The sequence below is a fragment of the Mus caroli genome, unplaced genomic scaffold, assembly GCF_978045245.1.
Source record: "Mus caroli unplaced genomic scaffold, Mus_caroli_1 scaffold_8, whole genome shotgun sequence".
Lineage (NCBI taxonomy): Eukaryota > Metazoa > Chordata > Mammalia > Rodentia > Muridae > Mus > Mus caroli.
This window is the reverse complement of record NW_028227263.1, coordinates 141,229,430-141,256,394: the sequence shown is the minus strand read 5'-3', so window position 1 is coordinate 141,256,394 and position 26,965 is coordinate 141,229,430. Positions and strand designations below refer to the sequence as shown.

Below are 26,965 nucleotides of genomic sequence, written 5' to 3'. Positions count from 1 at the left end.
AGAAAGCCAGACATGTAGCTCAGTGGGAGAGTATTTGCACAGCATGCTTGAGGCTGGGGGTTTAACCCTCAGTACCACACACAAATTAATTGTTACCATAGGAATCAGCAAATTCACGCCTTTGTGTTTACTTCCAAAGATCTAAATACATGTGACCACAAAAATGCATGCACAAAAGTCCACAGTATATCTATACCTATTAGATTAAAAGCAGAAAAGGATGCAGATTTTGGTAAACAGATAAACAGGTAAACAAATGTGGTGCATCCATACAGCAGGCTATTACTCAACCTTGAGGAGGAGTCACACTGATGCTACGCATGCTACAACATAAGTGAATCTTAAGGACATTGTTCTAAGAGGAAGAAGCCAGACATAAAACATTACACAGTATATGATCCCACTTATATGAAAGGGCCACAGTAGTCAATCCCACGCGGAGAGAAATCCTATTTATTACTTATATCTTGTAGCTGGAGGGAAGAACATAAAAGTGATGGGTTCATACAAAGAGGGCTTCATTTTGGAGTGAGGAGAATGTTCTGGAACTAGAGCAGGCAAGATGGCTCAGTGGGTAAGGGTGCTTGCTCTACTGGATTCCCTGGGTTCCAGATGGTCGATGGTGGAAAACTGATTCCCCAAAGTTGTCTTCTCATGTTTGTATGTGAACCATGGCACAGGTGTGCGCACACACACACAAATGTAGCAGAATTTTAGCAGAGCCATGGTATCTGGCGTTAACCCAGAGCAATGGCACCCAGGCTCTGAAGGAACCTTTTGCACACAGTCAATGGTTGTTACTCTAGACTTGTTTCTTTGAAGGAGTCTCAGAGCCTTTGCACAGCCTGGTCCAGAGACATACCGGGCAAACCTGGAAGACTCTTATGGCTGAGAAAAGCTCAGGTAATGATCCCAACAGCACCTAGATGAGTAAGAGGTTTTGGCCTGCAGAAACTGACTTGCTAAAGGTGCCCTTTGTGTAACAAGAAAGGGGTTCTGCCAAGTGGTTCAGACTTTGGACCTTAAGAGGCTGATCCCCTGCAGCTAAGAAGCCTAAATTCATCCTGCCCCATCTCTCTTTCTTTAATCAGTCAGCCTGAGTAACATACACATCAACACACACACACACATGGATTTAAACTAGAAGAGTGTTCTGGACCTAGATAGAGATCATCACAGAACATAGGGAAGATGCCAGACATTAACACTGCTAAATGTAAATTTTATCTATGTTTTATCAGAATTTTTAAAATTTTACTTTTGAGACATTGTCTCACTCTCTGAAGCCTTGGCTGGCCTGGAACTTATTCTCTAGTCCAGCTTGGCTTGAACTCAGAGATCTGTCTGCCTCTGCATCCTAAGCACTGAGATTAAAGGTGTGGGCCACCAAATCCAACCATGCTTTACAAGTCTTTTTAAAATGGAGGCAGGCACTGTGGCTCCCACTTCATATCCTAGCACTTGGGAGGCAGAGGCAGGAGGGGCAAGAATTTAGAGTCATTCTTAGCTACATAGCAAGTGCAAGCTTAATCCTGGCTACATGAAGCCCTATCTTTAAAACAAAACAAAACATCAAACAAATATGGGCAGATGACATCCACAGCTTCCCTGTTCAGACCATGCCTTAGCTTCTTGCCTCACTTAAGCCAATCTTTGCTCTACCTGGAATGCCTTTGAGTGGCTACCCTTTCTTTCCTTTTCCTCAAGGCCAATGATTTTCAACCTTCCTAATGCTTCGACACTTTAAAAAGTTCCTCATGTTGTGGTGACCCATCCCCCAACAGTAAAATTATTTCTTTTGCTATTTTTTTTTAATAAAGTGATGGTATTTTTTAAAAAACAAATTATTTATTTTATGCATGTGAGTACATGGTAGCTGTCTTCAGACACACAAGAAGAGGGCGTCAGATCCCATTACAGATGGTTGAGAGCTACCATGTTGCTGGGATTTGAACTCAGGACCTCTGGAAGAGCAATCAGTGCTCTTAACCACTGAGCCATCTCTCCAGCCCTCTTTTGCTATTTAAAAAAAAAATGTATGTATATATGTATGTATGCATGTATGTTCATACATGTGTGTGTCTGAAGGCCAGAAGAGGCATCAGAGCTCATATAAATGGCTATGAGCCGCCATGTGGTTGCTGGGAGTTGAACTCAGAAGAGCAGCCAGTGCTCTTCACCTCTGAGCCATCTTTCCGGTCCTTCTTCTTATCTGTAATGTTGTAAAGGTGTCTGTGCTTTGTGGGTGTCTTAGGTGACTGACAAAGGGCTTGAGACCCACAGGTTGAGAACCACTGCTCGCCGGCCGTGGTGGCGCACGCCTTTAATCCCAGCACTCGGGAGGCAGAGGCAGCCAGATTTCTGAGTTCAAGGCCAGCCTGGTCTACAAAGTGAGTCCCAGGACAGCCAGGGCTACACAGAGAAACCCTGTCTCGAAAAACCAAAGGAAAGAGAGAGAGAGAGAGAGAGAGAGAACCACTGCTCTAGACCTTTCTGGGGACATGCCCAAGAACTCTCTCCTTTCCTTCCCTTAGCAATTGCTGCTGCCTTGGTTGGCAGATCTCAGCTTAGCAGTCCTCCACCGCTTCCTTCAGCACCGCTCTCCTATTATCTCGGCAAGCCACAAAGCAGCCCCTGACCTGTTGGGGTTCTGCTCTGCTAGATTTCTTCTGAAGCTCTTGTGTGTTTGTCACAGGATGCACACACGGCCTTGCTGTGCGCCTCTCCATGCTTAGACTAGAACTAGAATGTCCATGGAGGCGGATGATTTGCGCTACATCTTTGCTGCCTCTCCACAGCCCTCAGAGCAGAGTGATGCATGTAAGTGCTCAGGAAGACATCTACATCTTGCAAAAAGGTGAAGCAAGTATGAGAGGTGGATATTCATACCCCCAGCCCTCAGGTGAGAACAAAGCTCTAAGGGGGCTTATTGCCCCGCAGTGACCAGACTTGTGCTAGGCTGCAAACCTAGTCTAGATGGCTTTCTCCCACACACAGACAAGGGAGGTGAGATACCTAGAGACCCAGGTTTTCTGAGGGTAGCAGACACAGCTATAGAGATCCCTTCATTCTTTGAGTACTGACAAGTACAATGGGAATCTGGCTGGAAGAATGAAGCCATCTGTGCTGATGGGGCGGAAGGCAGCTGTCTCCCTTGCTCAAAGGCTGTGAGTTGACAGAGGACAACCAGATGCAGCAGCCAGTGCAGACACTGGAGACAAGGGGACCAGGACTCTCTATTTTTTTCACACAGGACTGCTCTGATTCACAACAGCACTGATACTTGACACAGACCACAGAGCAGCTAAACTGCAACCTCAAAGCAAGGACACTCAGTGTCAACCTGGTGATGCGCCTATACACCCTTCGAGAGCATATGTGTGAGTGCGTGTGTGCGCGCACATACATATAATCACTCTACACGGACATATAAACATTTGTACATATTTTAACCATCAGTGTTCAAGGCTCATATGTTAAGGCATACCAGAAACATTACATCTCTATACCAGCTCCCTGCACTGGGCTGGCGGGCAGGCAGGCAGGCAGGCGTCCTCGCTCATCCTAGCTCTGTCATGCAGCCCTATAGGTGCAATCACACTCTGGCCCAGCTGCGCAGAATCTGCAACTGGCATGTGAGAACTCCTGCCCCGCCCCCTCCCCGCCCCATCTCCTACTCCGCCCCAGTCCTACACCGCCCCCGACCTCTAGTTCTCACTCACAAGGCAATGTCCTCCTCCACAGCCTGAGGGGGTGGGTGGGAAAGGAGGCCCAAAACCCAGGTTCTTCCTTCGGTCGCACCTTGCTTGGTTCTCAAATCCAGCTCAGGACTTGAATGACACAAGGTGTTACAGAGAAAAAGAGCCAGCCTCGGAAAAGGAAGCCCCCAACAAGTCCTATCCCATCCCTGCCAGCTGGGGGTGGAGAATGCTGGCTAGGATGTCAGAAGTGGGCTGGGCTGGGTGGATCGGAGTGCCTCCCGAGGGTCCTTGCAGAGAACAGCAGCAGGTGGGGGGAGGCGTGGTGAGGACGCCTGAGAACCGAGAAAGGGACGGAGGAACAGGATCCAGGAAGAGAGGAACGCAGACGAAAAGAGGAAGACAGAGATAGTCAGTCAGGGAAGAGACAGAAACCCGCAGAAGGTGGTACCGGAAGGATGTGATGAAAAGTAGACAGAGGCTGAGACACAGAAAGAGAGTAGGAGACCCAGAGAGAGAAACAGAGGCCCTGGGATTGGGAGGGGAAGTAAAAGAGAGCGAGAGAAGTGAGATCTAGAGATGGGGAAGGCACAACCAATAAAGGACTGGAGTGGGGTCTAAAATGGCCCGAGTGGGGTCTGCAGGTGGCGGCTGCGGAGGTGGTAGTGGGGGCGCAGATCAGGGAAGGGGGTAGCAGGATGTGGAAGGGGTTCCTAGGAATCTCAGGGATTAGGAAGTCAGTTTGAGATGGGAATGCGGAAAGCAGGCAAGATTGGGGACCTGTAGAAGGAGGGAGAGGAGAGGAGCAGGTCCTGGCTACTGTGGCGCCGAGAAAGAGCCCCCAAATCCCTGCCTGCTAAGGATAGCGTGGATACCACATGCAGCGCTACTTTGTCTGGGCTGTCTGGGGTCCCTGCCTACAGACTCCGTCCATTCTCTTCTCAGGCCCCCTGCCTACGTCCAGCCGGCTGTCTTCTCTCTTTCTAACCTGGCTCTGCCGTCGGGTTTCTGTTCCTCTGCATCTCTGCGTCTGTCTAGGGCTCTGTCCGGATCTCTGTCTGGGCCCTCCATCCCCAACCTCCCCCGCCTGGATCTGTAGCCTCCTTGTAATTTCCACACCCAATTCCTCTGTCAGGGGCTCTCTCAATCTCTGCTTGTCTTGTCCCGGGATTCTGTCCCTTCTAAGTGTCTCATTCTCATCACTGCACTGTTCCCCGCCCTTTGAGCCCCTCACTCTTGAGCAGAGTGGGTGGGGGGCGCTGCGGAGGGAGCTGTGTGTTCCCAGCGCAAAATAGACTCCCGTTGCCATGGCGACGCGAGCGCGGCCTCGAGACGCAGGCTTCGGGCTGGGTGTGCGGAGGGGACACCTGGAACCGGAACGCGGGGGCCGGGGCTCCGACGCCCGTGTCCCAAGGGGCTCCGGAGGATGGATGGAACTCCTAGGTCCCCGGGGAGGGTGTACTGGGCTAGGTAACTTGTGGGAGGGGGCTGGGCTGCTAAGATCTGCGGCGGCGGTGGGTGAGTTTGATTGTCAATGGGGTTGGACTGGTCCTTGCATCTCTGGTGGACACGGGATGCCTTCAAAGGCCCCCAGGCTGGGGATGGAGTCTGCGAATCTCGGGTGAGGGTTTGACGCGGTGGAGGCGGAGGGGCGTCTGTAGAGTTTGAACACTCTGATCTCCAAGGGGCTGCAGAATTCTGCGTCTTGGGCGAGTAAGGACCACGGAGCAGCAACTGTCCATCCCATCCATTCACATACTTGTCCATTCCTCCCCATCCCTCTTTTTCCCCGTGCCTCAGTTTACCCCTCCTCACCAGGTACGGATGCGCTCACCTCACTTTCCGGATGCGGGACCTTCAGGGAATCGGGGGTGGCAGCGTGGGGGCCAGCCAGGGTAGGCAGAGCGAGCGCGTGTCTGCCAGCCAGCGGGGCTGGGCGCGCGCGCGCTGATGGGGGTGGGGGCGGCAGGCTGCGTGGTGGGGACCCTGGCCGGCAGCTCTTTCTTTTGCAGATGCGCACCGGCCCCAGTGCAGATGTGGCCGCTGCCAGCCCTCGCCTGTGTCTCGCGCCGGCTTGGAGCTTGGAGAGGCGCCTCCCCCACCCCACCTGGAGGAGACCCCACTTTCTTCCTCCCACAGACCCCTGTAGCCCCCGTGATGCCCCCTAAACCCAATAATGGTTCGGTCCTCAGTCACATAAATGTTTATTCTCCGAGACAGGGTCCCAGTTGTGACATTTGTTCCCCCTCCTTTTCCCGCTTCGTGAAGTGGCCCGGGGCCCAGCCCCACCTCCACCTTTCTCTAAACCAATTCCCACCCAGCATCAAGGAATTTCATTTGCATTTCCGGAACCAGCTGCCCAATCGGAAGACAGAACCACGCCTCCTCTCCCACGGGGGCGGTTCTCCAGGCGGACTGCACCACTCTTGGGATCCACAGATGAAGGAAAAGTCATCCATCAACGTCTGGGTGACAAGGAGGGTGGGTGCTTCCTTCAAGTCAGGTCCTGGAGTTGGGCAACAGGGAGTTTTTCTTGCCTTGGAAGAAGCCTAACAGTCCGATGTCTGCGACTGGCTCCTTGAGGATCTTCTGAATCTGCAGGCAAAGGAGATGAAGAAGTGAAGAAGCCCTATCTCCGTAATACAGAATCTGAGGAGAACCTCTTCATCTTGATCTTCCTTATTATTCGGACTGCATCGCTTCTCCAGTCAACTACTTCTTTTTCCTGTTTTCCAGGTGACCTCTCCCTCACACTTGCCTGGTTGAGCTGATCCCCGCCATCTTGGTATGCTCTTGCCTTGGGACCACTAAGAGCAGATGGTTTGGGTTCTCTTGTCTACCTTCATGTCCATCTTCTTCACTAGTCTCATCTTTCCTGGGCCATTCCTTTAGCTCTCAGCTCTCCCATACACAGACCCAATGAACTCACGAACTCTCAACGAATTTACACAACTCTCTCTTGGTGGAACAAGAATAATCAACCACGTTACTGGCAATCAAACAGTCCAGCCAAGTTTATCTCCAGAAAATTATACCAAAAAATGCAAATCCTGCACCTCCACTTCTCTTCCCCGGTTAAACCCCACCGCTGTTTATAGGATTTGTTGGTTTCCCTTCTTTGTCCCAGGCCACATAATACCATCTTTTGACTATTCACCAATTTGATGGTGGCCAGCTCCTGTACTCGTTCTTTCTCAATGAAGCATAGTTGAGGTTTATTAAGGATATTTTAATATAGAGGTTAGGAACAAAGAGAGGTGCTTTTTCTCTTGCTTGTGGCCCCAGTAGTCTCTGGAATTTCCTGGTAAGAAGATAAACACCAAACCATGGATGTAGACTTCTCTAAAAGGGAGCTGACTCCTAACCTGTGTGCGCAGGGTCTGTGGTGGAGGAGAGCACTCTCCCCACATGAGTTTTATTTCTTTGTTGATGTTGATTTGGTTGGGATAGAACCCAGGGCCTTGCTAAAGCTAGACAAGTACTCTGCAGTAGTTGTCTGCAGACTGCCGTGTGTGTGTGTGTGTGTGTGTGTGTGTGTACATGCTTATGTGGGTATGTAGATGTATGTGAGAGAGAAAGAGACAATGGCTGGGTTATTGTGAAACGACAAATCTTTCCTAAGATATGGCCCAGGCTCCCTCCTCCCTCTCCTCCCCAACCTGACAGTATTGGTCACACTCAGCTACAATTATTGGACTGAGGGAAACACAGCCCTAGCTTCCTGGAAGCAGTATTCTCCTAGCAGCCTTAAGATGAAGATGTAGAACTCTCAGTTCCTCCTGCACCATGCCTGCCTGGATGCTGCCATGCTCCTGCCTTGACGATAATGGACTGAACCTCTGAACCTGTAAGCCAGCCTCATTTAAATGTTGTTCTTTCTAAGAGTTGCCTTGGTCATGGTGTCTGTTCACAGCAGTAAAACCCTGACTAAGACAGTACTCATCCTCAACTCCTTTCCTAAGCTCCTCCCAGATAAACCCACCTCCCCATCCCCGTTAATGGTAGCTGTGTTTTTTACTTTTAATAACCAACTGATTCCAATATGTGCTGCTCATATACTTTGGAGTGTGAGACCACACCCTTAAAGACAGCTGTCTCCAGAAGCTGTCAACTGTCCATAGGGTTGGCTTTGTATCTCCATGCTGTGATGCAAACTCCAGGAAGGCTGGACACTATCCCTGTCCTGAGTGTGCCACGTGGGCTGGCAGGACAGACACCAATAGAACTGTATGAAGGGAAGGGAAGGTGACCTGAATGTTCAGCTCTGGGGTTTCCCCATCATTTTGAGGGTTCATGGACTCAGCATAGGGGCCTTGGACCTTTGATGGTTTGTATAGGCTTGGCCCAGGGAGTGGCACCATTAGGAGATGTGGCCTCGTTGGAGTAGGTGTGTCACTGTGGGTGTGGGCTTTAAGACCCTCATCCTAGCTGCCTGGAAGCCAATCTTCTAGGTGTCTTTGGAACAAGAGGTAGAACTCTCAGCTCCTCCAGCCCCACGTCTGCCTGGACTCTGTAATATTCCCACCTTGATGACAATGGGCTGAACCTCTGAACCTGTAAGCCAGTCCCAATGAAATGTTCTTATAAGAGTTGCCTTGGTCATGGTGTCTGTTCACAGCAGCAAAACCCTAACTAAGACAGAAGTTGGTACTGGGAGTGGGGTATTGCTGTGATAGGCCTGACCATGCTTTTATTTGAAAGAATGTGAATTTTGGGACTTTGGATTTGAAGGCAGTGGAATGTTTTAAGTGCAACTTAGTGGGCCATCCTAGTAGGAATATGGAAGACTTTGTTGCAGAGGGTGATTTGAACTGTGGAAGCCTGGCTCTAGAGGTCTGAGAAGAGAAGAATTTTAGTATGTGGCCGAGAGACTGTTCTTATGATATTTTGGTGAAGAATGTGGCTACTTTTTGCCCTTCTCTGAAGAGTCTGCCTGAGGCTAAGGTAAAGAGATTTATATTAATTGCATTGACAAAGGAAGTCTCAAAAAAGCCCAGCAGAGACTTTGTCCTCTGGTTAAGTCTCATGAAGAACATTTTGAACAAGCGTAGCAAGCTTAGAAAGGAAAAATATGGAGGCTGAGTCGGGAGGATTATCAGGAGTTAGAGGTCAGTTTGGGCTATGGATCAAGATCCTGGTTAAAAATAATAAAAGCCAGGCTGTGGTGGCACATACCTTTAATCCCAGTACTCTGAGTTTGAGGCCAGCCTAGTCTACAGAGTGAGTTCCAGGATGGCCAGGGTTACACAGAGAAACCTTGTTTCAAAATACAGAACAAACTAACCTACCAAAACAGAACGGAACAAAACAAAACAAAACAAAAAAGTAGTAAAGAAAGAAGAAGAAGAAGAAGAAGAAGAAGAAGAAGAAGAAGAAGAAGAAGAAGAAGAAGAGGAGGAGGAGGAGGAGGAGGAGGAGGAGGAGGAGGAGGAAGAGGAGGCTCAGCAAAAATTTCTCAACAGGTGAAAATACTTCTGATACCAGCCCAGCCAACTGAATTCAGTTTCCCAGGTGGGAGAGAACTGACTCCCAAAAGTTGTTCTCTGATCTCACACTTGCACATGCACTGCAGGGCCCACACTCATGCACGTCCTTTTTTTTTTTTAAAGGAGGGTTGGAGATACAGTTCAAGTCACTAAGGTTTTTCCCTAGCAGACACAGAGTCCTGGGGTCTGTCACCAGCACGGGGCCAGAGAGACAGTTCAATTGTTAAGGATGCTCGCTGCTCTTACAGAAGACCGAAATATAGTTCTCAGCGTATCAGGTGTCTCACATTCCCCTGTAACCCAAAATATAGTTCTCAGCATATCAGGTGTTTCGCTGTAACCCCAGCTCCAGGTGCTCTGATGCAGTCTTCTGGGGTGCATATCTGGACATACATGCACACACATACACATAAATAGAAACACAAATCTTTAAACATGTGGGGGCTAGAGAAGGCTTACCTGTTAAGAACACTGGCCTATTTCCCAGAGAGCCTGGGTTGGGTTCCCAGCACACACTTGGTGCCTCTAAACTGACTATCATTCCAGTTCTGTCGGGATCTGATATCCTTTTCTGGCCTTTGTAGGATCTGTGTGAATTCTGTCCCCATATATACATGCAGGTAAAACCCATATACTATAAGATAAACATAGATTACTATATATGTATATATTACTATATATGTATACTATATATGTGTATTCAGCTGTAATTCCAGCACACAGAAGGTAGATGTAGGAGGATCATAAGTGCTAAGTCATCCTTAGATACAGAGGGAGCCTGAGGTCAGCCTTGTCTCAAAAACAAACAAACAAACAAAAAACAAACAAACAAAAAAAACCCCAACAACAACAAAGTGGGGTTGGAGAAATTGCTCAGCAGTTAAGAGTAGTGGCTGTCCTCCCAGAGGACCCAGATTTGAATTTGACTCCTAGTTCCCACATTATGGCTCACAACTGTCTATAACTTCTCTTCAGGAAATCTAATACCCTCTTCTGGCCTTTGAGGGCACCCAGACACCAGGCACACAAGTGGTGCACATACATACAATACATACATACATACATCATACATACATACATACATACATACATACATACATACAGGGAAAACATAATAAAACAAAGTCAAAGTAAAAATAAAAATGACAAGAGGAAGAGAAATATGTCTCCTGTGCCTGGGTGACAGAGGAGGCCTCACCTCCTTGAACTGTGGATGGGCAGCGTCCTTCACCAGCTGGAGAATCAGCACCTCGCTCGTGGACAGAAAGACACCACTCTGCTGCATTCGGGCCAGTGCTACCAGCCGGTTCATCTCACTGCGGAGGGCAGAGCAGGAGGAAGAGAGGCAGACTGTCTACATTGTATCACATCTGTGTTGTAGAGGAGTTTCCTCTCAACTGGAACCTTCTCTCCAGGGAAGAGGGAGAGGCTCGAGACTCAGGAGGAAAACAAGAGGCCATGTGCAGGGCTAGGGAGATGGCTCAGGGGTTAAGAACACTGGCTGCAGCCGGGCGGTGGTGGTGCACGCCTTTAATCCCAGCACTTGGGAGGCAGAGGCAGGCGGATTTCTGAGTTTGAAGCCAGCCTGGTCTACAAAGTGAGTTCCAGGACAGCCAGGGCTATACAGAGAAACCCTGTCTCGAAAAACAAAAAACAAAAAAAGAACACTGGCTGCTCTTGCAAAAGCCATGGGTTCAATTCCCAGCACCCACATGGCAGTTGATGGTCATGAGTCTAGAGGATCTGGGGCTCTCTTCTGACTTCTGCAGGAATGCCTGTGGACTTGTTTACATAGATGTAAACAAAAAAAATCATACACATAACATAAAAATGTAAAAGGCTACATGCCCAGGAAAGAAGAAACTAGGAAGAGTTGCAAAGGCTCTTAGTTATCCTGCTTTATAAAAGGCCATCCCTCACCCATACTCCTGTGAGTGATCCCATGAAAAACTCATGGGCCCAGTGTGGTTAATTAAGAGCGCTGGCTGCTCTTCCAGAGGACCCGAGTTCAATCTCCAGCACCCACATGGCAGCTCACAAGTATCACTAACAACAAATTCCAGGGGAATATGACACCCTCACGCCAAAGTACATAAAATAAAATATTCTTAAAATTAAAAAAAAAAAAATAGGGCTAGAGAGATGGCTCAGTGGTTAAGAGCACTGACTGTTCTTCCAGAGGTCCTGAGTTCAATTCCCAGCAACCACATAGTGGCTCACAACCATCTGTAATGGGATCTGATGGCCTCTTCTGGGGTGTCTGAAGACAGCTACAGTGTACTCATATAAATCAATAAATCCTAAAAAAAATGTAAAAAAAAAAAAGAAAATAATTCATTGTGTCATTGAGTTCAACACTAGTGCAATGGCTACTTTGGTCTGTAGTCTATCCCCTTCCTGGGTAAGTAGGTGTCTGTGTGTTGGGATTCCCAAGGAAATATCTGTTACAACAATAGGACACACACGACCAGTGCCCCAGGTGTCCCCAACATATACCCACCACAAGGTGACCTTCTCACCTTTGAGAAGAACAGGCATCCACCGCTATATGAACCTGTAGCCCACGGTCCAGGAGGTCCAGAGCTGTGTGCTAAGGCGTAGAGAGGAGTCAAGGTGAGACTCAGAGCAGAACTATGGCCCCACAGGGGGAGGCAAGGATCCTAGGCCAGAAGTGGAAACTGAAATAGCAGATGAGGAAGTCTCAGGTCAAGGCTAGGGCCTCAGGATAGAAGAAAAGACAGAAGGGAGGGCAAGAAGATTAGATATCCCTGAGGACAAGGAGTCTCACCAGGATGCAGCCTTGGGTCTCAATGCCACAGAGTAGCACGGACTGCAGCTGGGGCAGTTTGTCCAACTCCTGTTGAAGCGGGGGCACCATGCTGAAGGACGTTTTGCTCATGGTTCGCAGACCCTGAGCACCCAGCTCGGGAACTGTGGGGCCCAGGCCTTGTGGGTAATGCTCTGTCAGCAAGACGGGGATTTCTAGTATCCGGGCCACCTGTGTGGGAGGGAAGACAATGTGCTAGAACCCAAGGATGCAGGCTGACGAGCAGATTCCTGAGTCTGAGAGATGAGAGCGGGCTTGGCATCCTGTGTTTGAGTGACGAAGGTTTCAGTCGGCACGCTTTGGCTCTGGAACGCAAGGTTGTCTTGTACCTTAAGCATCCGAGCGGCCATTGACACGATCTGTGGGAAGTACAGGATTCTATCTCGAAGTTTCTCCTGCATGTCACATAGAAGCAGGATGGAGGACTCTGGAAGGATCCGGCCGAGGCTAGCTTTGGCTGCTGCCATTGTCTGCGGGGTGGACAAAGGGACAGTAAACAGGGTCAGGTAGGGACAAAAGTACAGGGACTCGTTGACAGCCTGCGCACTTGGCTCTGTGGCCTGTGCACCTTGTCTTCCTGCACATGCCTCTAGGCCTTTTCACCAATTGTTATTGGCTAGGAATTCCTCCTTCTACCTCCCTCCCTCCCTCTCCCTTCTTCCCTCTTTCCCCCTCCCCTTCTCTCCCTCCCTTCCTCATGTCCTTCTTCCCTCTCCCTCCTTCTTCCCCCTTCTTCCCTCTCTTTCTCCCCCTCCTTTTCTTCCTCTCTCCCGCCCAGCTCATAGGTGAGGCCACTTCCCCCCAAAAGCTTTCTCTGAGCATGTCCACTCTGTTACCAGTGTCAGCCCCTCAGACTGTATCCCCTTTCTCCTCCCCGAAGGCTGTACAATGCTGGCAAATAATTCTGTGTCCTCTTTCTACCTATACCTAATGGAGCTCACTCAGGCTTCCACCCCCTGTGGAAACTGAGTCTAAGCAATAAGGTGACCTGCTCAGGGACATACAGATCTTGGACACTGTCTTTGAGATAAAAAGTGCCAGGGTTGGGGATGGAGGTGGAGAGATGGCTCAGCCATTAAAAGCTAGGATCACAACCAAAAATATAAGAAAAAGTGCCGCAGGGATTGTCTATGTAGCCCAGGCTGGGCTTACACAGAAACTTACAATCTTCTTGCCTCAGCCTCCTGAGTTCTGGGGTAGCAAGCATGTGCCACCCTGTCAGGTTCTTTGAGCTCCTTTAATGCCCAGCTTGGCCAATACTTCCCTCTAGCCTTGCTGAACCTCTTTTGGGGTCTTGAAAAGAAAGACTGGTCCCCACAGGATGGATACTAATTTGCTATAGAAAGTAACAAAAGCCCAACATGAGCTACATCATAGGAGGACCCACCCCCAAATGTTATGCTTAAAGAGACCAATGCATGTGCATGATCAGTTAAAGAGACCAATGCATGTTCATGATCTATTCATATGAGACGACCAGAATAAGCCAAGTGTGGTGGTTCACACTGTCGCCTCGAGCCCAGGACAGCAAGAATTGCTGAGTTTGAGTGTGGCTTGAGCTCCCTGAGTTCCAAGTCAGTCTGTGGAGTCTCACGAAGCTAAAACAGATCTGGCACGGTGGCTCAGTGGTAAAAGCGCCTGCCAACAACCCGAGAACGCATGGCTGATGAGACTCGGTCAAAGGAGAAAACCAACACCCATAGGTTGTAAACTCTGGCCTCCCTATGTGACACACTTCTTCTCTCCCTCCCTCCTCAGCCCCTTATAAAATAAGTACATATAGGGCTGGGGGAGATGGCTCAATGGTTAAAGGCACTGCTGTTCTTGCACAGGACCAGGGTTTGATTCTCAGAACCCATGTGGTGACTGTCTGTCACCCTAGTTCCAGGGGACCCAATGCCCTTTCTGAATTCTCTAGGCACCAGACATTCATGTGGTACACACACACACACACACACACACACACACACACACTAAAAACAAAAAGCCAGAAATAATGACAATAACAAAACCAATAAAACAAAACAAGAAATATACAGAATAGTCAATAACAGGACTGCCAGGGGATGGAAAAGGGAGAAGGGAGAATTTATGTGACTGTTAATGATTTCCATTTAGGGGAATAAAAGTGTTTGGGACCTAGATTAACAGTGATGGCTACACACATCATTCACATGCTAAAGGTCACCCAGGGAAGAAGCCTGGGGATGTGGCTCAGTTGATAGACCGCTCAGCTCAGCACCACATAAACCACTGAGGTGGCACAGATGTGAAATTCCAACCAGCCCAGATCAGCAGGCACCAAGGTCACCTACGGCAACACAGCTGACTTCAAGGCCGACTTCAGCTACTCGAGACTCTTCTTCCAAAAACCAAGTTTTGTTATGGTTGTTGTTCCGAGACAGGGTTTCTCTGTGCAGCCCTGGCTGTCCTGGAACTTGCTCTGTGGACCAGGCTGGCCTCAAACTCAGAGATCCGCCTGCCTCTGCCTCCCGAGTGCTGAGATCAAAGGTGTGTGCCACTACTGCCCAGCCATTATTTAATTTTTTAAAAAAGATTTATTTACTTTATGTATATGAGTACACCATTGCTCTCTTCAGACACACCAGAAGAGGGCACCAGATTCCATTACAGATGGTTGTGAGCCACCATGTGGTTGCTGGAAATTGAACTCAGGACCTGGAAGAGCAGTCGGTGCTCTTAACTGCTGAGCCATCTCTCCAGCCCCCAGTATTTCATTTTTGATTATTATTTTCATATGTGTGTGTTTTGTGTGCGTGTGCATTTATGTACCATGTACATACAGTGCCCACGAAGGCGCCAGAAGCGAATCAAATTCCTTGGAAGTGGAGTTGCAGTCAGTTGTGAGCAACCATGTGGGTGCTGGAAATTGAACCCAGGTCCTTTCAATAGGTAGCCAGTGCTCTTAACCACTGAGTCATCTCACCAGTCCTCTCAAACTAACTTTTTAAAAGGTAATCTCCCCTCCACCCCTGCTTTCTGATACACACATGTGTGGAGGACAGAGGTCAAACCTGGGAGTCTTTGTTCAGAAGCCATGTACTCTGCCTTATGAGACAGGGTCTCTCCCTGAGAAATGGGGCTCCCACATTTGGCTAGACTGGCAGGACAGAGAGCCCCAGGGACACTCTTGCCTATTCCTTTCCAGTGGTCACAGACCCAATCCTGACTTTCTATGCAGGTGCTCAGCATAGAACTCAGGTCCTCTTACTAAATGAGCCATTTCTCCAACCTGAGTGCATAAATTTACACATATTCTAATACATATTACATAATAATATATTGTATATTTTATATCTATATTAAAATGTATAACATAATCTATAAATTATATTATATAATATATAAAATGTATATAATACACATTTTATATGATATCTAATATTACATATTATATAACATTATAATATGATTTACATTATTTACAACACACACACATATTAATTGTATGTATATGGATGCTTTGGCTGCACATATGTGCAGTGCCAACAAAGGACAGAGAAGTGTGTCAGATTGCTAGAAATAGAGTTTCCTATGGTTGTGAGTTACCATGTGGGTGCTCAAAATTGAGCCTGAGTCCCAAGATAGTAAACTTTGCATATATTTTACCGCAGTTAAAAAAAAAAAAGAGGGCTGGAGAGATGGCTCAGCGGTTAAGAGCAGTGACTGCTCTTCCAGAGGTCCTGAGTTCAAATCCCAGCAACCATGTGGTGTCTCACAGCCATTTGTAATGAGATCTGATGCCCTCTTCTGGTGTGTCTAAAGACAGCTAAGGTGTACTCATATATAATAAATAAATAAATCTTTTAAAAAAGAAAAAAGAAAGAAAAAGAAAAAGAAAAAGAAAAAAATGAGCCAGGCAAGGGTGTTACACACCTTTAATTCCAGCACTTGGGAAGCAGAGGCAGGCAGATCTCGAAGTTACAGGCCAGCCTGGTCTACAGAGAGTTGCAGTACAGCTAGGACCGCACAGAGAAACTCTGTCTCAAAAAGACAAAAAAAAAAAAAAAAAGAGAGAGAGAGAGAGAGAGAGAGAGAGAGAGAGAGAGAGAGAGAGAGAGAGAGGGGCTGGTAAATTCACCTGCCCAGTAAACTCTGCCCCCCATTTATTTTAAGGGTCCACTTTTACAAGGGAGAAAAGTGAGTCCCAAAATAACCTGTGGCTCATGCCTGGTGAGACCCAGGCATGCCTGAATCCCTTTGCCACTCTGTCTGAGTACCTTGCCTTTTGCCTTCTGTAGTTCTGCTTCAGGCTAACTGTCCTTGTTAACAGAACTGTGTCAGCCCAGGACATGATTTTTGTGCTTAAAAGTTCATCCTGAGAAAGGCTCAGGGCTACACTGGGATTCCGAACATCAAGACACTGGGGTCTCAACCCTTTGGAGCAAGGAAGAGTGTTGGAGATTGGCTCTTATGCTTCGATTCAATCGGGAATCTCCGTGTCCAAACGCTAAAGTTCCTTGTCCCCAGTTGGTTTTTGATCGATCTTGGGGTAGAAGCATGGGACGCAGGAGATAAAGCCAAACATCCATATGAGATTTCTGATATGTGGCCACTGGTCACTTCCTCAATTGGCCTGGGATAGCAGGGGAAGGTTTAGGGGTGCCCAGCCTTTGAGGTAGCGAAGAAATTTTAAAAATGAGCTAATGTGTAAAGTGTGTCTTTCATTCTCGGATTCAAAGATAGCTTCTGGTGGGTGCGATCCACCAGGAGCACAAAGCGGTATAGCCAAAACTCACCGCCACAAAAGAGTGTGGTGGTCAGGAGCCCCTAGGGGTGCACAACCTGAGATGCTCCAGGTCCGCAGTCCTCACTCTGATCAATCACTGCCTAACACTTCAGAGGGCTCTGACACCTCCACCCCAAAAGGTCTGTCACCTCTGGAGGTAAATCGGATTAAGACACCTTCTGTCTGGACACATAGGAAAGGTCAAACGCGGCTGCTGATCCAGTGTCCAGGAACCACATGTGACACCAATGGATCTCTAGTCTGTTCAAGGTGTGTGAGTGTATGGTGGCCACTCCTGGTTGTTTTTACTCTATGTCTGTCTGTCTGTCTGTCTGTCTGTCTGTCTGTCTGTGTGTCTTTCTATGTGTTTCAATCAGTTTTCTTTTTCTTTTCCTTCCTTTCCTTCCTTTCCTTCTCTCCTCTCCCCTCCCCTCCCCTCCCCTCCCCTCCCCTCCCCTCCCCTCCCCTCCCCTCCCCTCCCCTCCTCTTCTCTTTTCTTTTTTTTCCGAAACAGGGTTTCTCTGTGTAGCCCTGGCTGTCCTGGAACTCACTCTGTAGACCAGGCTGGCCTCAAACTCAGAAATCTACCTGCCTTTGCCTCCTGAGTGCTGGGATTAAAGGTGTGTGCCACCACTGCCCAGCTCATTCAGTTTTCTTTCCCTGCATTAACCCTTTGCTTTCTCTGGTATAAGGCCCCCCTCTCCACCCCGTTTAAGATCTGTGCTCCCTTCTGTTGGGGAACCAAAATCCTTTAGTCTTGGCCAGGTCACCCAGAGACACCCTCTCCACGCGCCGCCCCCCCCCCAGACCCTCCCCTCCCCTCCCCAAAATCCTCCTCTTGTCCCAATAAGGAACAGGAGTGCTTGTCTTGTTGCTTGACTTCTGCTCACAGTCAGGGTTGGTCCCTGTGTGGAGGTGGGGAGAGGCCAGGCCTCACATCCACCTGCATAGCCCCCCCCAATCTAAGCAGGGGCGGGGGAAATACTTTCCCCAGATCACCATTCCTTCCAGTCTGTTCCTGCTTTAACCATCCCTAGGGAAGGTGAAAAGAGCCCCTGGGCTGAGCGGGAGGGAAAGGAGAAAGCTCATGTCTTCCTTTTTCACAATTTATAAATTACCTTTCTCAGAATGGAATGAAAACACTGCCTTGGGCTGGGCAGGGGCTTGCTGCTGGACAGCACAGCCTGGACAGAGTAGATTTTTCCCTTTGGTCCAAAAAGACCTTAAGCAATTTTCACTAAGTACTCTTTAGAAAGATTAGAGACTAAAAAGATTTCCTTTGTCACCCTTAGTTGGTCTCAGATATTAAAAGAAAGTTATAAAAGTTAAGAAAAAAAAAAGATATAAGCAGGTCCCAGTTTCTGGAAGTAGCTCGAAGGTGTTTAACAACAGAAAACTGATTAGGACGAGACCTTCTGCATAGACTAAAGCCACTATCCCCTTCTCTGACGATGAGATGCAATTACATTTACAGATTTAGTGACTTACCATCTGTCAGAAGGAGATCTCCTCACTGAAAGTTCTGCCTCCAATCAAAAGATACAGTTGGAGAGTCTCTCAGACTGGCAACAGAGACTCCCAGGGGTATGGGCAGAACCCAGCTCCACAGAACTGGTCCAACCCCAAGCGCCTAAATTGTTCAACTAACAAGTTCAGCTATATCTGTCATGATTAAACAATACCCAATGACCTCAGAAACAAAAGGGGACATTGTAATCCATACTGCCTGACTTGAAGAGACAGGCATCCTGGGGCCCTGTCAGTCACCCTGACTCACATCTCTCCTGCCTGTGAAGAAACCTGGGACCTCTGACTCTCATGGGTCTGATTCCTCCAGAGAAACAATTTGGCTATACACTCTTTGACCTGAAAGATATGTTTCTTCAGCCTCCCATTGGCAGAGGTGATTCAACCCATTTCGCCTTCAAATGGACAGATCCAGCGGGAGGTTACAGCAGGCAATATACCTGGACCAGGTTGCCCCAGGATTTAAAGATCCAGACTTCCTGCCCATCTGTCACGCTTCCCAGAAAAATAGACTATAAAAGGGCCACGGAGGGACTGCAGCCAGAGTTGCAGACCTTGGGCTACAGAATGTGGACTAAGAAAGCCCAACTTTGTACTTCAGAGGCTGCCTATCTTGGCTACCAGCTGAGGGGAGGCAAAAGGAGCCTGTCTCAGAGTAGGATGGCTACTGTCCTCCAGTTCCCAGTTCTAAGGATCAAGAGACAGGTTCAAGAGTTCCTAGATGCGGCTGGGTATTGGTACCTTTGGATACTAGAGTCTGTGGAAATAGCAAAGCTTCTCTATATACACAAAGGGACGGGGGCACTAAATTCCTTATCTGTACTGAGACTAAACAAAAGACAAAAGGGGTTTCAGCTTCTTCCTGTCCCGGCCGCCATCGGAGAGCAGCAGCCATGGCTCTGTGCTACCCCATGGCCGTGGGCCTCAACAAGGGCCACAAAGTGATGAAAAACGTCAGCAAGCCGAGACACAGCCGGCGACGCGGGCGCCTCACCAAACACACCAAGTTCGTGCGGGACATGATCCGGGAGGTGTGCGGCTTCGCGCCCTACGAGCGGCGAGCCATGGAGTTGCTCAAAGTGTCCAAGGACAAGCGCGCACTCAAGTTCATCAAGAAGAGGATGGGCGCGCACATCCGCGCCAAGAGAAAGCGGGAGGAGCTGAGCAACGTGCTGGCAGCCATGAGGAAGGCGGCAGCCGAGAAGGATTGATGAACCCTCCCCCAATAAAAGATGGTTCCTACAAAAAAAAAGAGGGGTTTTAATCCAAACTTTGGGGCCATGGAAATGCCCTGTGCCATACATGTGTAAACAACTGGACCCTGCAGCCACAGGATGGCCCACCTTCTTAAGATCTGTGGCAGCTACTGATGATTGCTTAATAAAAGAAAGCAAACAGGTTAACTCTGGATGAAGACACGCTTTATATTCACAGCACCCATGGCATAGTTGAGGCCCTCCTCTCACACCAGAATGCTGGCTGTCTAATGACTGTGTGACCCAGTGCCAGACCCTACTCCTGGCCCATCCTCGAGTCTGATTTGAGAAACCCAAAGTCATCAACTTGGCTGCCCTATTGCCCAACGATGCAGGTGCTCCTCCATCACTGTCAGGAGATGAAAGGTGAAACCAAGTACATGGGAGCCGCCCAGGAGTTACTTTAACTGAAATGATTTGGGCCCAAGCCAGGTGTCTTAACTCAGACAACAGAAATGATTGATCTGACCCAGGCTCTCAGATAGGAAAAAAGAAAATCCCACCACCATGTACATGGGTTCTCAGTTAGTGAGCTTTTACTACTGGGCGTGCCACTGCATGATCTCCATTGAAAGAGCACTTCTCACCACTGGGGAAAAAAAGGACATTTAAAACAAACAAACAGAGTTCGAGGCCAGCCTGGTCTACAAAGTGAGTTCCAGGACAGCCAGGACTATACAGAGAAACCCTGTCTCGAAAAACCAAAACAAACAAACAAACAAACAAACAAGCAAAACCCCAAACTTGGCCCTCCTATAGCCTGTTCCGCTTCTCCTATAAATTGCTGTCTTCCACTGCTGGGCTGCTGACCTGGCTGTCTGACAATGGGCCCTAAGACCAGTGAGGCCTATTGATATTTTGATGGCATGCCACAACCCGGTACTGCCTTAGACTCCATGGTAAAGAAGAAATGGACAGCTCAAACCCACAGGTTGACAGAGGACACCAGGGAAAAGGTTCATTCAGAAACAGCCAGCAGGGCTGCTGGGAACTATAATCTTCACCAGGCTGCACCTGGGGCCCACAACATTTTCTGAGCTGCTCAGACTCTGGTATATTATACTGAGACTGGATAGCCTAGTACAGATGTCTCAGTCAGATACCAGGTTTGTGCTCAAATGAATCCAAATCAGAGAGCCCTTACCCAGGAAGGGGTCCAAATGAGAGACCAACACCCTGGCAGACTCTGGGAGAACTGACTTCTGCAAGATGCAGCCTGCTGGGGGAGGATCCCTTCCCAATCTGACTGAAACTGCTCAAATAGTAGCTAAAATGCTCCTTCAGGAACTAGTCCCCAAATATGGCCTCCCCTCAGCCATAGGGTCTGACCACGGCCCGGATTTAACAACCCAAACCTCTCAACAAATCTCAAGCTTTAGATGTAGATTGAAAACTTCACTGTGTGTATAGACCTCAGAGTTCTGGGCAGGTACAAAGAGAGGTAGGTAGCGAGACAGATATAAGAAAGAAAAAAAGAAAAAAAAACTTAACAAAAGTCTCATTGGCGGTCAGAGGAGGATGGACAGACCTCCTTGCTTTGCTTTGTTTTGGGGCCCACGGCACGCCCAGGGAGAGGTTATGTTTAGAAGAGCTTCCCCACTGCTTCCCAAGCTCAGAGACCAGCAGTTGGCAGAACTCTCTAATCATTCCTTTTTCAAGTCACTATGGGGCCTCCAGTCCTCCGTACAGGCTATTCATTGAACTATCTGAAAGGCCCAGCCAACCTCTGAGTCCACCACCAGTTTCCCCATGTTGGAGTCCAGTGGTGGGTGCGCCATCTGAGTCAAGCGAATAGCCAAAGGGGCGCTGAAACTAACCTGGAAAGTATCCTACAAGGCGATTCTCTCCAATTGGACCGGAAGGCAGTGAAGGTAGCTGGCATTAAGCCATGGATCCACCACACCCAGGTCAAGAAAGTAGAAGCCACGGATGCTGTTCCCAAATGGACTGTCTCCAGACTAGGGACACACTGAGGGTAAGGTTTTGTGAAGGTCTAGATCCTTCCACTCCCTCCCTCTACCTCCTCCTGAAACTTGTGTTCAGTATGAATGGGGGCTATGGTCCAACCCCCATGGTCCTCAGGCCTGGACCTAGAAACTAAGGCAGACAGAAATAGGCAAGTATTAGCTGATGTGTCCATAAACCAGCAACTCATCTCCATCTTGGCCTTTGTACAGTGATGCCCACTTTAAATGTCTTGTACTGGAGAAAGAGAAAATATGGGGTTCATTTTTTAGAAAGGAATTCAGAGTTTACATTTCTAAGCATGCCCTGCAGCTGGGCCCCCTAGTTGCCAGGCAGAAGGGAGAAATTTCCAGTGCAAAAATTGGGTTTGTGAAACCGAGGCTTCCTGAAAATCCTCAGGAATCAGACTGTGCCACAGGAAGGGATCCTAAGGGATCATTCCCAGCCAGAAATCGGCCAGGATTGCTGGTTTTGCTTAGACTCCCAGACACTGTACAATAGAAACGAACCAGACTGTCAGCCTATTGCCAGACAAAACTCTGAGACTGGGGGCAGCCAAAATTAACTTTAGAAGATTTACAAGAAGTTAAAACTTGTCTACTATCCTGAAACCTTTAACCTAGGCACATCCCCTTATTCTGATGTTTGCTATTGTGCCTTATGGGTTCATTCATATGGATAACAACAATATTACTGGGCCTCTGAGACCACTTGGTGGGCATGTACTAGAGGTTTGACTAAATGTGCCTCTTACAATGCTTTTCAAACTAAGTACAGAGGTTGATCAGGACTTAGAGGTGTTAAAAGTTTCAGTTTCTGAATAAAATAAGTTAGATTCCCTTACAAAAATGGTCCTACAAAATTGGAAAGGCTTAGATTTCTCATGATAAACACAAAATAAAACAAGAACAACAATAACAACAACAACAACAACAACAACAGCAATAACAAAAACCCCTATGTATGGCTTTGGAAGAAACCTGTTGTTTCTGGGCTAATTGATCAGGAATAATTAAAAGTTTTCTGTTTTGTTTGTTTGTTTGTTTGTTTGTTTTTTTGCCATGGATCGGGAAATAATTGGTCTCTGTTCTCTTGGTTCCCTGGTTAGCCACTCTGCTATGAGCATTGGCTGGCCCTTTAATTCTCATTCTGATTGGACTAACATTGAGGCCTTGCATCTTAAACTAAAACAGGATGAGTCCATCATTTGACTCATTGACTAAGGTCACTGGGGATACGCACTGGGTTAAGCAGGACCATTGAATGAAGAAGGAGACACTGCAGGATGAGCTTAGGCTTCTTAGCTGCAGGGGATCAGCCTCTTAAGGTCCAAAGTCTGAACCACTTGGCAGAACCCCTTTCTTGTCACACAAAGGGTACCTTTAGCAAGTCAGTTTCTGCAGGCCAAAACCTCTTACTCATCTAGGTGCTGTTGGGACCATTACCTGAGCTTTTCTCAGCCATAGAGACTTCCAGGTTTGCCCGGTATGTCTCTGGACCAGGCTGTGCAAAGGCTCTGAGACTCCTTCAAAGAAACAAGTCTAGAGTAACAACCATTGACTGTGTGCAAAAGGTTCCTTCAGAGCCTGGGTGCCATTGCTCTGGGTTAACGCCAGATACCATGGCTCTGCTAAAATTCTGCTTCAACACACCTTTAATCTCAGTACTCTGGGAGGCAGAGGCAGGCACAACTCTGAGTTTGAGGCCAGATTGACCAAGGCTCAAACAAAACAAAACAAACAAACAAACACCCTGTCTCAAAAAAACAAAACTTGTGAATCACAATATGACTGAACTTCGGATCCTTCTGCCTCCACTTCCAGGTCTAAGGTTCCAAGATTGATTGACTGATTGATTGATTGATTGATTTTTACTTTATGTGTATTGATTGGTCTTGTGCCTGCATGTATGTCTGTGAAACACATGGATGGCATGGTGAGAGAGTCCAGAAGAGGGCGTCAAATTACCTGGAGCTGGACTTACAGAGAGCTATTAGCCAACATGTAGGTGCCAGCTTCCCTCTTCTTTCAAAAACACTGAAGCAGAGAGTGCTGGCACACCTTTTATCACAGTAATTTGGAGGCAGAGGCAGGAGGATCTCTGTGAGTTTGAAGCCAGGCTGATCTATAAAGGGAGTTCCAGGACAGTCATTGCTACTGTTACAGAGAGAAACCCTGTCTCAAAAAGAAAGAAAGAAAGAAAGAAAGAAAGAAAGAAAGAAAGAAAGAAAGAAAGAAAGAAAGAAAGAAAGGAAGAAAGAAAGGAAGAAAGGAAGGAAGAAAGAGCGAGCTATAAAATCAGAATAAATGTGTTGGGTATGGTGAGCATGCTTAAAATCCCAGCACTTTGGAGGTTTATCTGGGTGGTGTGCCAAGAGTTGGAGGCCAGCCAGGACTGCATAGTGACCTTGCCTTAAAAAAGCTAACCAAGACGAAATCTAAGATTGCATAATGTGTAACAGATTGTCCAGTGAAGAATGAATACAAGCTTTGGAATAAAGTCAACAGCTAACAAAAACAGCCTGTGGGGATAAGGTTCAAAACTGACAGACACCTCCCTTTGACCCAACATCTTCTCCCAGACCTGAAAACCGAGATACAAGCGCTGCCCACATGACCACAGCCTCTAGACTCCCCCTTAGCCTCAGCCCAGTCATGTCCCATCTCAAGGCCCCTGCTGCCCATTTCCTGGAGGGCCAGTGAGTGTCGTGTGTGTGTGTGTGTGTGTGTGTGTAAGTAGGAGCATATACATGGAAGCACATGTGGAGATCAGAGCCCAGCCTCGTGTGTTGGCGGTAACCTTCCACACTGAGATAAAGTTTCCTGTTTGCTGTACAAGCCAAGCTAGCTGGCCAGGACACTTCTGGGGGAGTCCCCCATTTCTGTCTCCCATGTCCCAGTATGGCCACTGGGATTACAGTTACATGTTACTGTGTCTAGCTTTACACCAGTATCAAGGAACCAAACCTAAGTCCTCAGACTTGAGTGGCAAATACCTAACCCGCTGAGCAATCTACCCAGTGCCCAGAGGGTTCCTTCCCACTCCTGGGGCTATCTTCTGGTTCTGAGCACAAGGGACACGGAGGCACCACGAGACATTTCTGAGGGGTGGATGAGCTAGAGAGACACACGGAGGATCACAAAGACCTAGCAATCTGCTGAAGGCAGCAGGGAGCTCCCGAGGGTCCAGACTAGAGGCTCAGAACGTCTCATAGCCTGACAGGCATGGGACACTGACAGGCATGGGTCACCATCCTCAAAATGACGGAGACACAAACCCTCTGATCCAGAAATCTGTCCCTAAGTATTTATCTGACAGGGACCAGGTTATTGTTAATCCCAAGACTCTTTGACAGGGCTCTAGTGATAAAGGACCACAAATTCCCAATATGGACATTCCCAAATGTAGCCAGTTAGACTACAGACACTTGCAGTCTGGCCACCTGGTGACCCATAATGCCTTACATACCAGAGACTAATAATGTATAATGGCCCATGGCATCATATCCACTCTCAACCACTGTGTACACCAGAGAGCTTTTCATGGACTCAAGTCAACCGTCCTGTGTGAGCTGTTTAAATCTTGGGAGTCTAGGTATGGAGTCACTGAGCTGTGATAGATACATACACTTCCTTCCTTTCTCTCTCTCTCTCTCTCTCTCTCTCTCTCTCTCTCTCTCTCTCGGTATGGAGTCACTGAGCTGTGATAGATACATACCCTTCCTTCCTTCCTTCCTTCCTTCCTTCCTTCCTTCCTTCCTCTCTCTCTCTCTTTCTTTTTTAAGTTCTCTACTTTGTGGTTTGGGGTGACCCTCTAGCCTCCACACCCTAGTGCAGGAATTTATAACCATACAAGTTATTCACGAAGTTCTGGAGATCAGAGTCAACACTGTTTGAGACAGAATCTTGCTAAGTTGCCCAAGGGCACCTGGAATTCAAAGTGCAACTCTCCTGCCGAAGCTTCCGGAAGGAGTAGCTGGGATTACAAAAACTGCAGCTGGCCAAATTCTCACTGTGGATTCTTTGTAGCCAAAAACAACTGCAAGGGAGGTCTCCAACACAGACATTTAAAAAACAAAGCAAAACAAAAACAAAAAACAAACAAAACCCCACAAACAAACAAACAAACAAACCTGCAAGGGAGGTCTCCAACACAGATAAAAAGTACACCAGTGAAATGAAAAGCAGGAAGAACGGTATGGCAAACTCCCATCTGTGCTCCCTGAATGGCAAATGTAGATTTTTTTTCCTTAAAATTTTCTATTTATTTATTTATTTAGTTTCTATATGGGAGGGAGTATCCATGCTATGGGGCATATGTGGAGGTCATTTCTCTCTGGATCCCAAATGTGTGTGTTGATCAGATTTACTTTTAAGTTTTAAAACATATTTATTTATCTATTCCCTGTATTGGAGTGCTCTGTCTACATGTATGCCTGCATGCCAGACGAGGGCATCAGGTCCCATTACAGATGGTTGTGAGCCATCGTGTGGTTGGATGAGGAGCCACTGCTCTTAACTGCTGAGCCGTCTCTCCAGCCCGGACTGGAGTGTTATTATATGAGTGTTTGACCTGAGACGGCATAGCCACATGCAAGTAGTGTCTGTGGAGGCTGGAAGAGGTAGTCATAGTCATATCCCCTGGGACTAGATTTAAAGACGGTTGTAAACCACCGTCTGGGTGCTGAGTACCAAACCCAGGTCCTCTACAAGAGAAACCAGAGTTCTTAGCCACTAAGCCATGTCTATTCGGCCCCCTTCTCTATTCCCCTCATAGGTTTTTAAGGCTTATGTCCCAAGGGCTGGGCTCTTGGCTTGGGAACCCATTTTTGGGAGGCACAGTATGAAGGAAATGAACAAGGGGGCTGTAGTTCAGTGGTAGAGAGCACTTGATTTGCCTGGCTTTCATGACACCCAGGCTCAGTTCGCCAGATTTGATCGAGATGAACTGGGGACACAGATGGGAGAGGATCCACGATGCTTTAGGGAGAGCGATACAGAGGAGCCCGTAATTGTGAGAGAAGCAGGGATCAAGAATCACAACTCCTGGAACCAGGAATTCCAGGCTATGTGTCCCTGGGTGAGTTTCCCTTCCTCTCTGGGCCTCTTTTTTCTCCAGGGTTAGCTCACTGGCGGGGTTGATGCAAAAGTTGTCTCTAGAGAGTGTTGGGGACTCTCCCCGCGGGTCTATCCTGAGACCAAATGGAATGCCATTCCAACCCCCGAACCCGACACCCTGCAAAGCTTCCCTTTCCCGGTCTGAATGGTGGGATGGTGGGTTTGCAAACAGCCAGCAAGTAACGAACCGGACTTACTCGAAGGTCCCAGGTTCGAGTTCGGGCCCCTTTTCCAAGAAGTCCTGTGACCGTTTCCCCGCTTGATTCCCACTGACCCTGTACTGGGCCTCCTTTTTGCCCTTTGTAGACACGTAGTCAGAGCCGCGGGTCTGCGCCCCCG

At 48.0% G+C, this 26,965-nt stretch overlaps 2 protein-coding genes and 2 pseudogenes across 4 annotated transcripts in view; 1 reads left to right on the top strand and 3 right to left on the bottom strand.

Moving 5' to 3' along the window:
* The window catches only part of Shisa7 (shisa family member 7), a 19,469-nt gene extending 13,818 nt beyond the window's left edge, over positions 1-5,651 (bottom strand). For 2 of the 3 annotated variants that reach the window (XM_021168224.3, XM_021168225.3), the window contains exon 1: positions 5,533-5,651. The gene's annotated coding sequence lies outside the window, so the exon portion shown is untranslated. Of the gene's footprint in view, positions 1-3,722; positions 3,909-5,532 lie in introns of those variants that run through there. The other variant, XM_085842406.1, reaches the window with a different exon arrangement.
* Positions 5,529-6,153, bottom strand: LOC147003748 (uncharacterized; annotated as a pseudogene).
* On the bottom strand, positions 5,887-26,965 carry LOC110298780 (isochorismatase domain-containing protein 2B). Its single transcript, XM_021168226.3, has 6 exons — positions 26,824-26,965; positions 12,341-12,481; positions 11,973-12,182; positions 11,704-11,774; positions 10,383-10,500; positions 5,887-6,293 (listed from the first exon to the last, which is right to left on the bottom strand). The coding sequence occupies exons 2-6, from the start codon at positions 12,476-12,478 to the stop codon at positions 6,198-6,200; spliced, it is 633 nt and encodes a 210-aa protein (XP_021023885.1). The 5' UTR covers positions 12,479-12,481; positions 26,824-26,965; the 3' UTR covers positions 5,887-6,197.
* Positions 19,155-19,499, top strand: LOC110298782 (large ribosomal subunit protein eL36 pseudogene; annotated as a pseudogene).

Coding starts and splice junctions, on each gene's coding strand:
- LOC110298780 (XM_021168226.3), bottom strand. CDS start 12,478: ATGGCAGCAGCCAAAGCTAGCCTCGGCCGGATCCTTCCAGAGTCCTCC. Junction 10,501..11,703: donor GATGCCTGTTCTTCTCAAAG/GTGAGAAGGTCA, acceptor TGCCCTCCGCAG/TGAGATGAACCGGCTGGTAG. Junction 6,294..10,382: donor CCCATCCACAGTTCAAGGAG/GTGAGGCCTCCT, acceptor CTTTGCCTGCAG/ATTCAGAAGATCCTCAAGGA.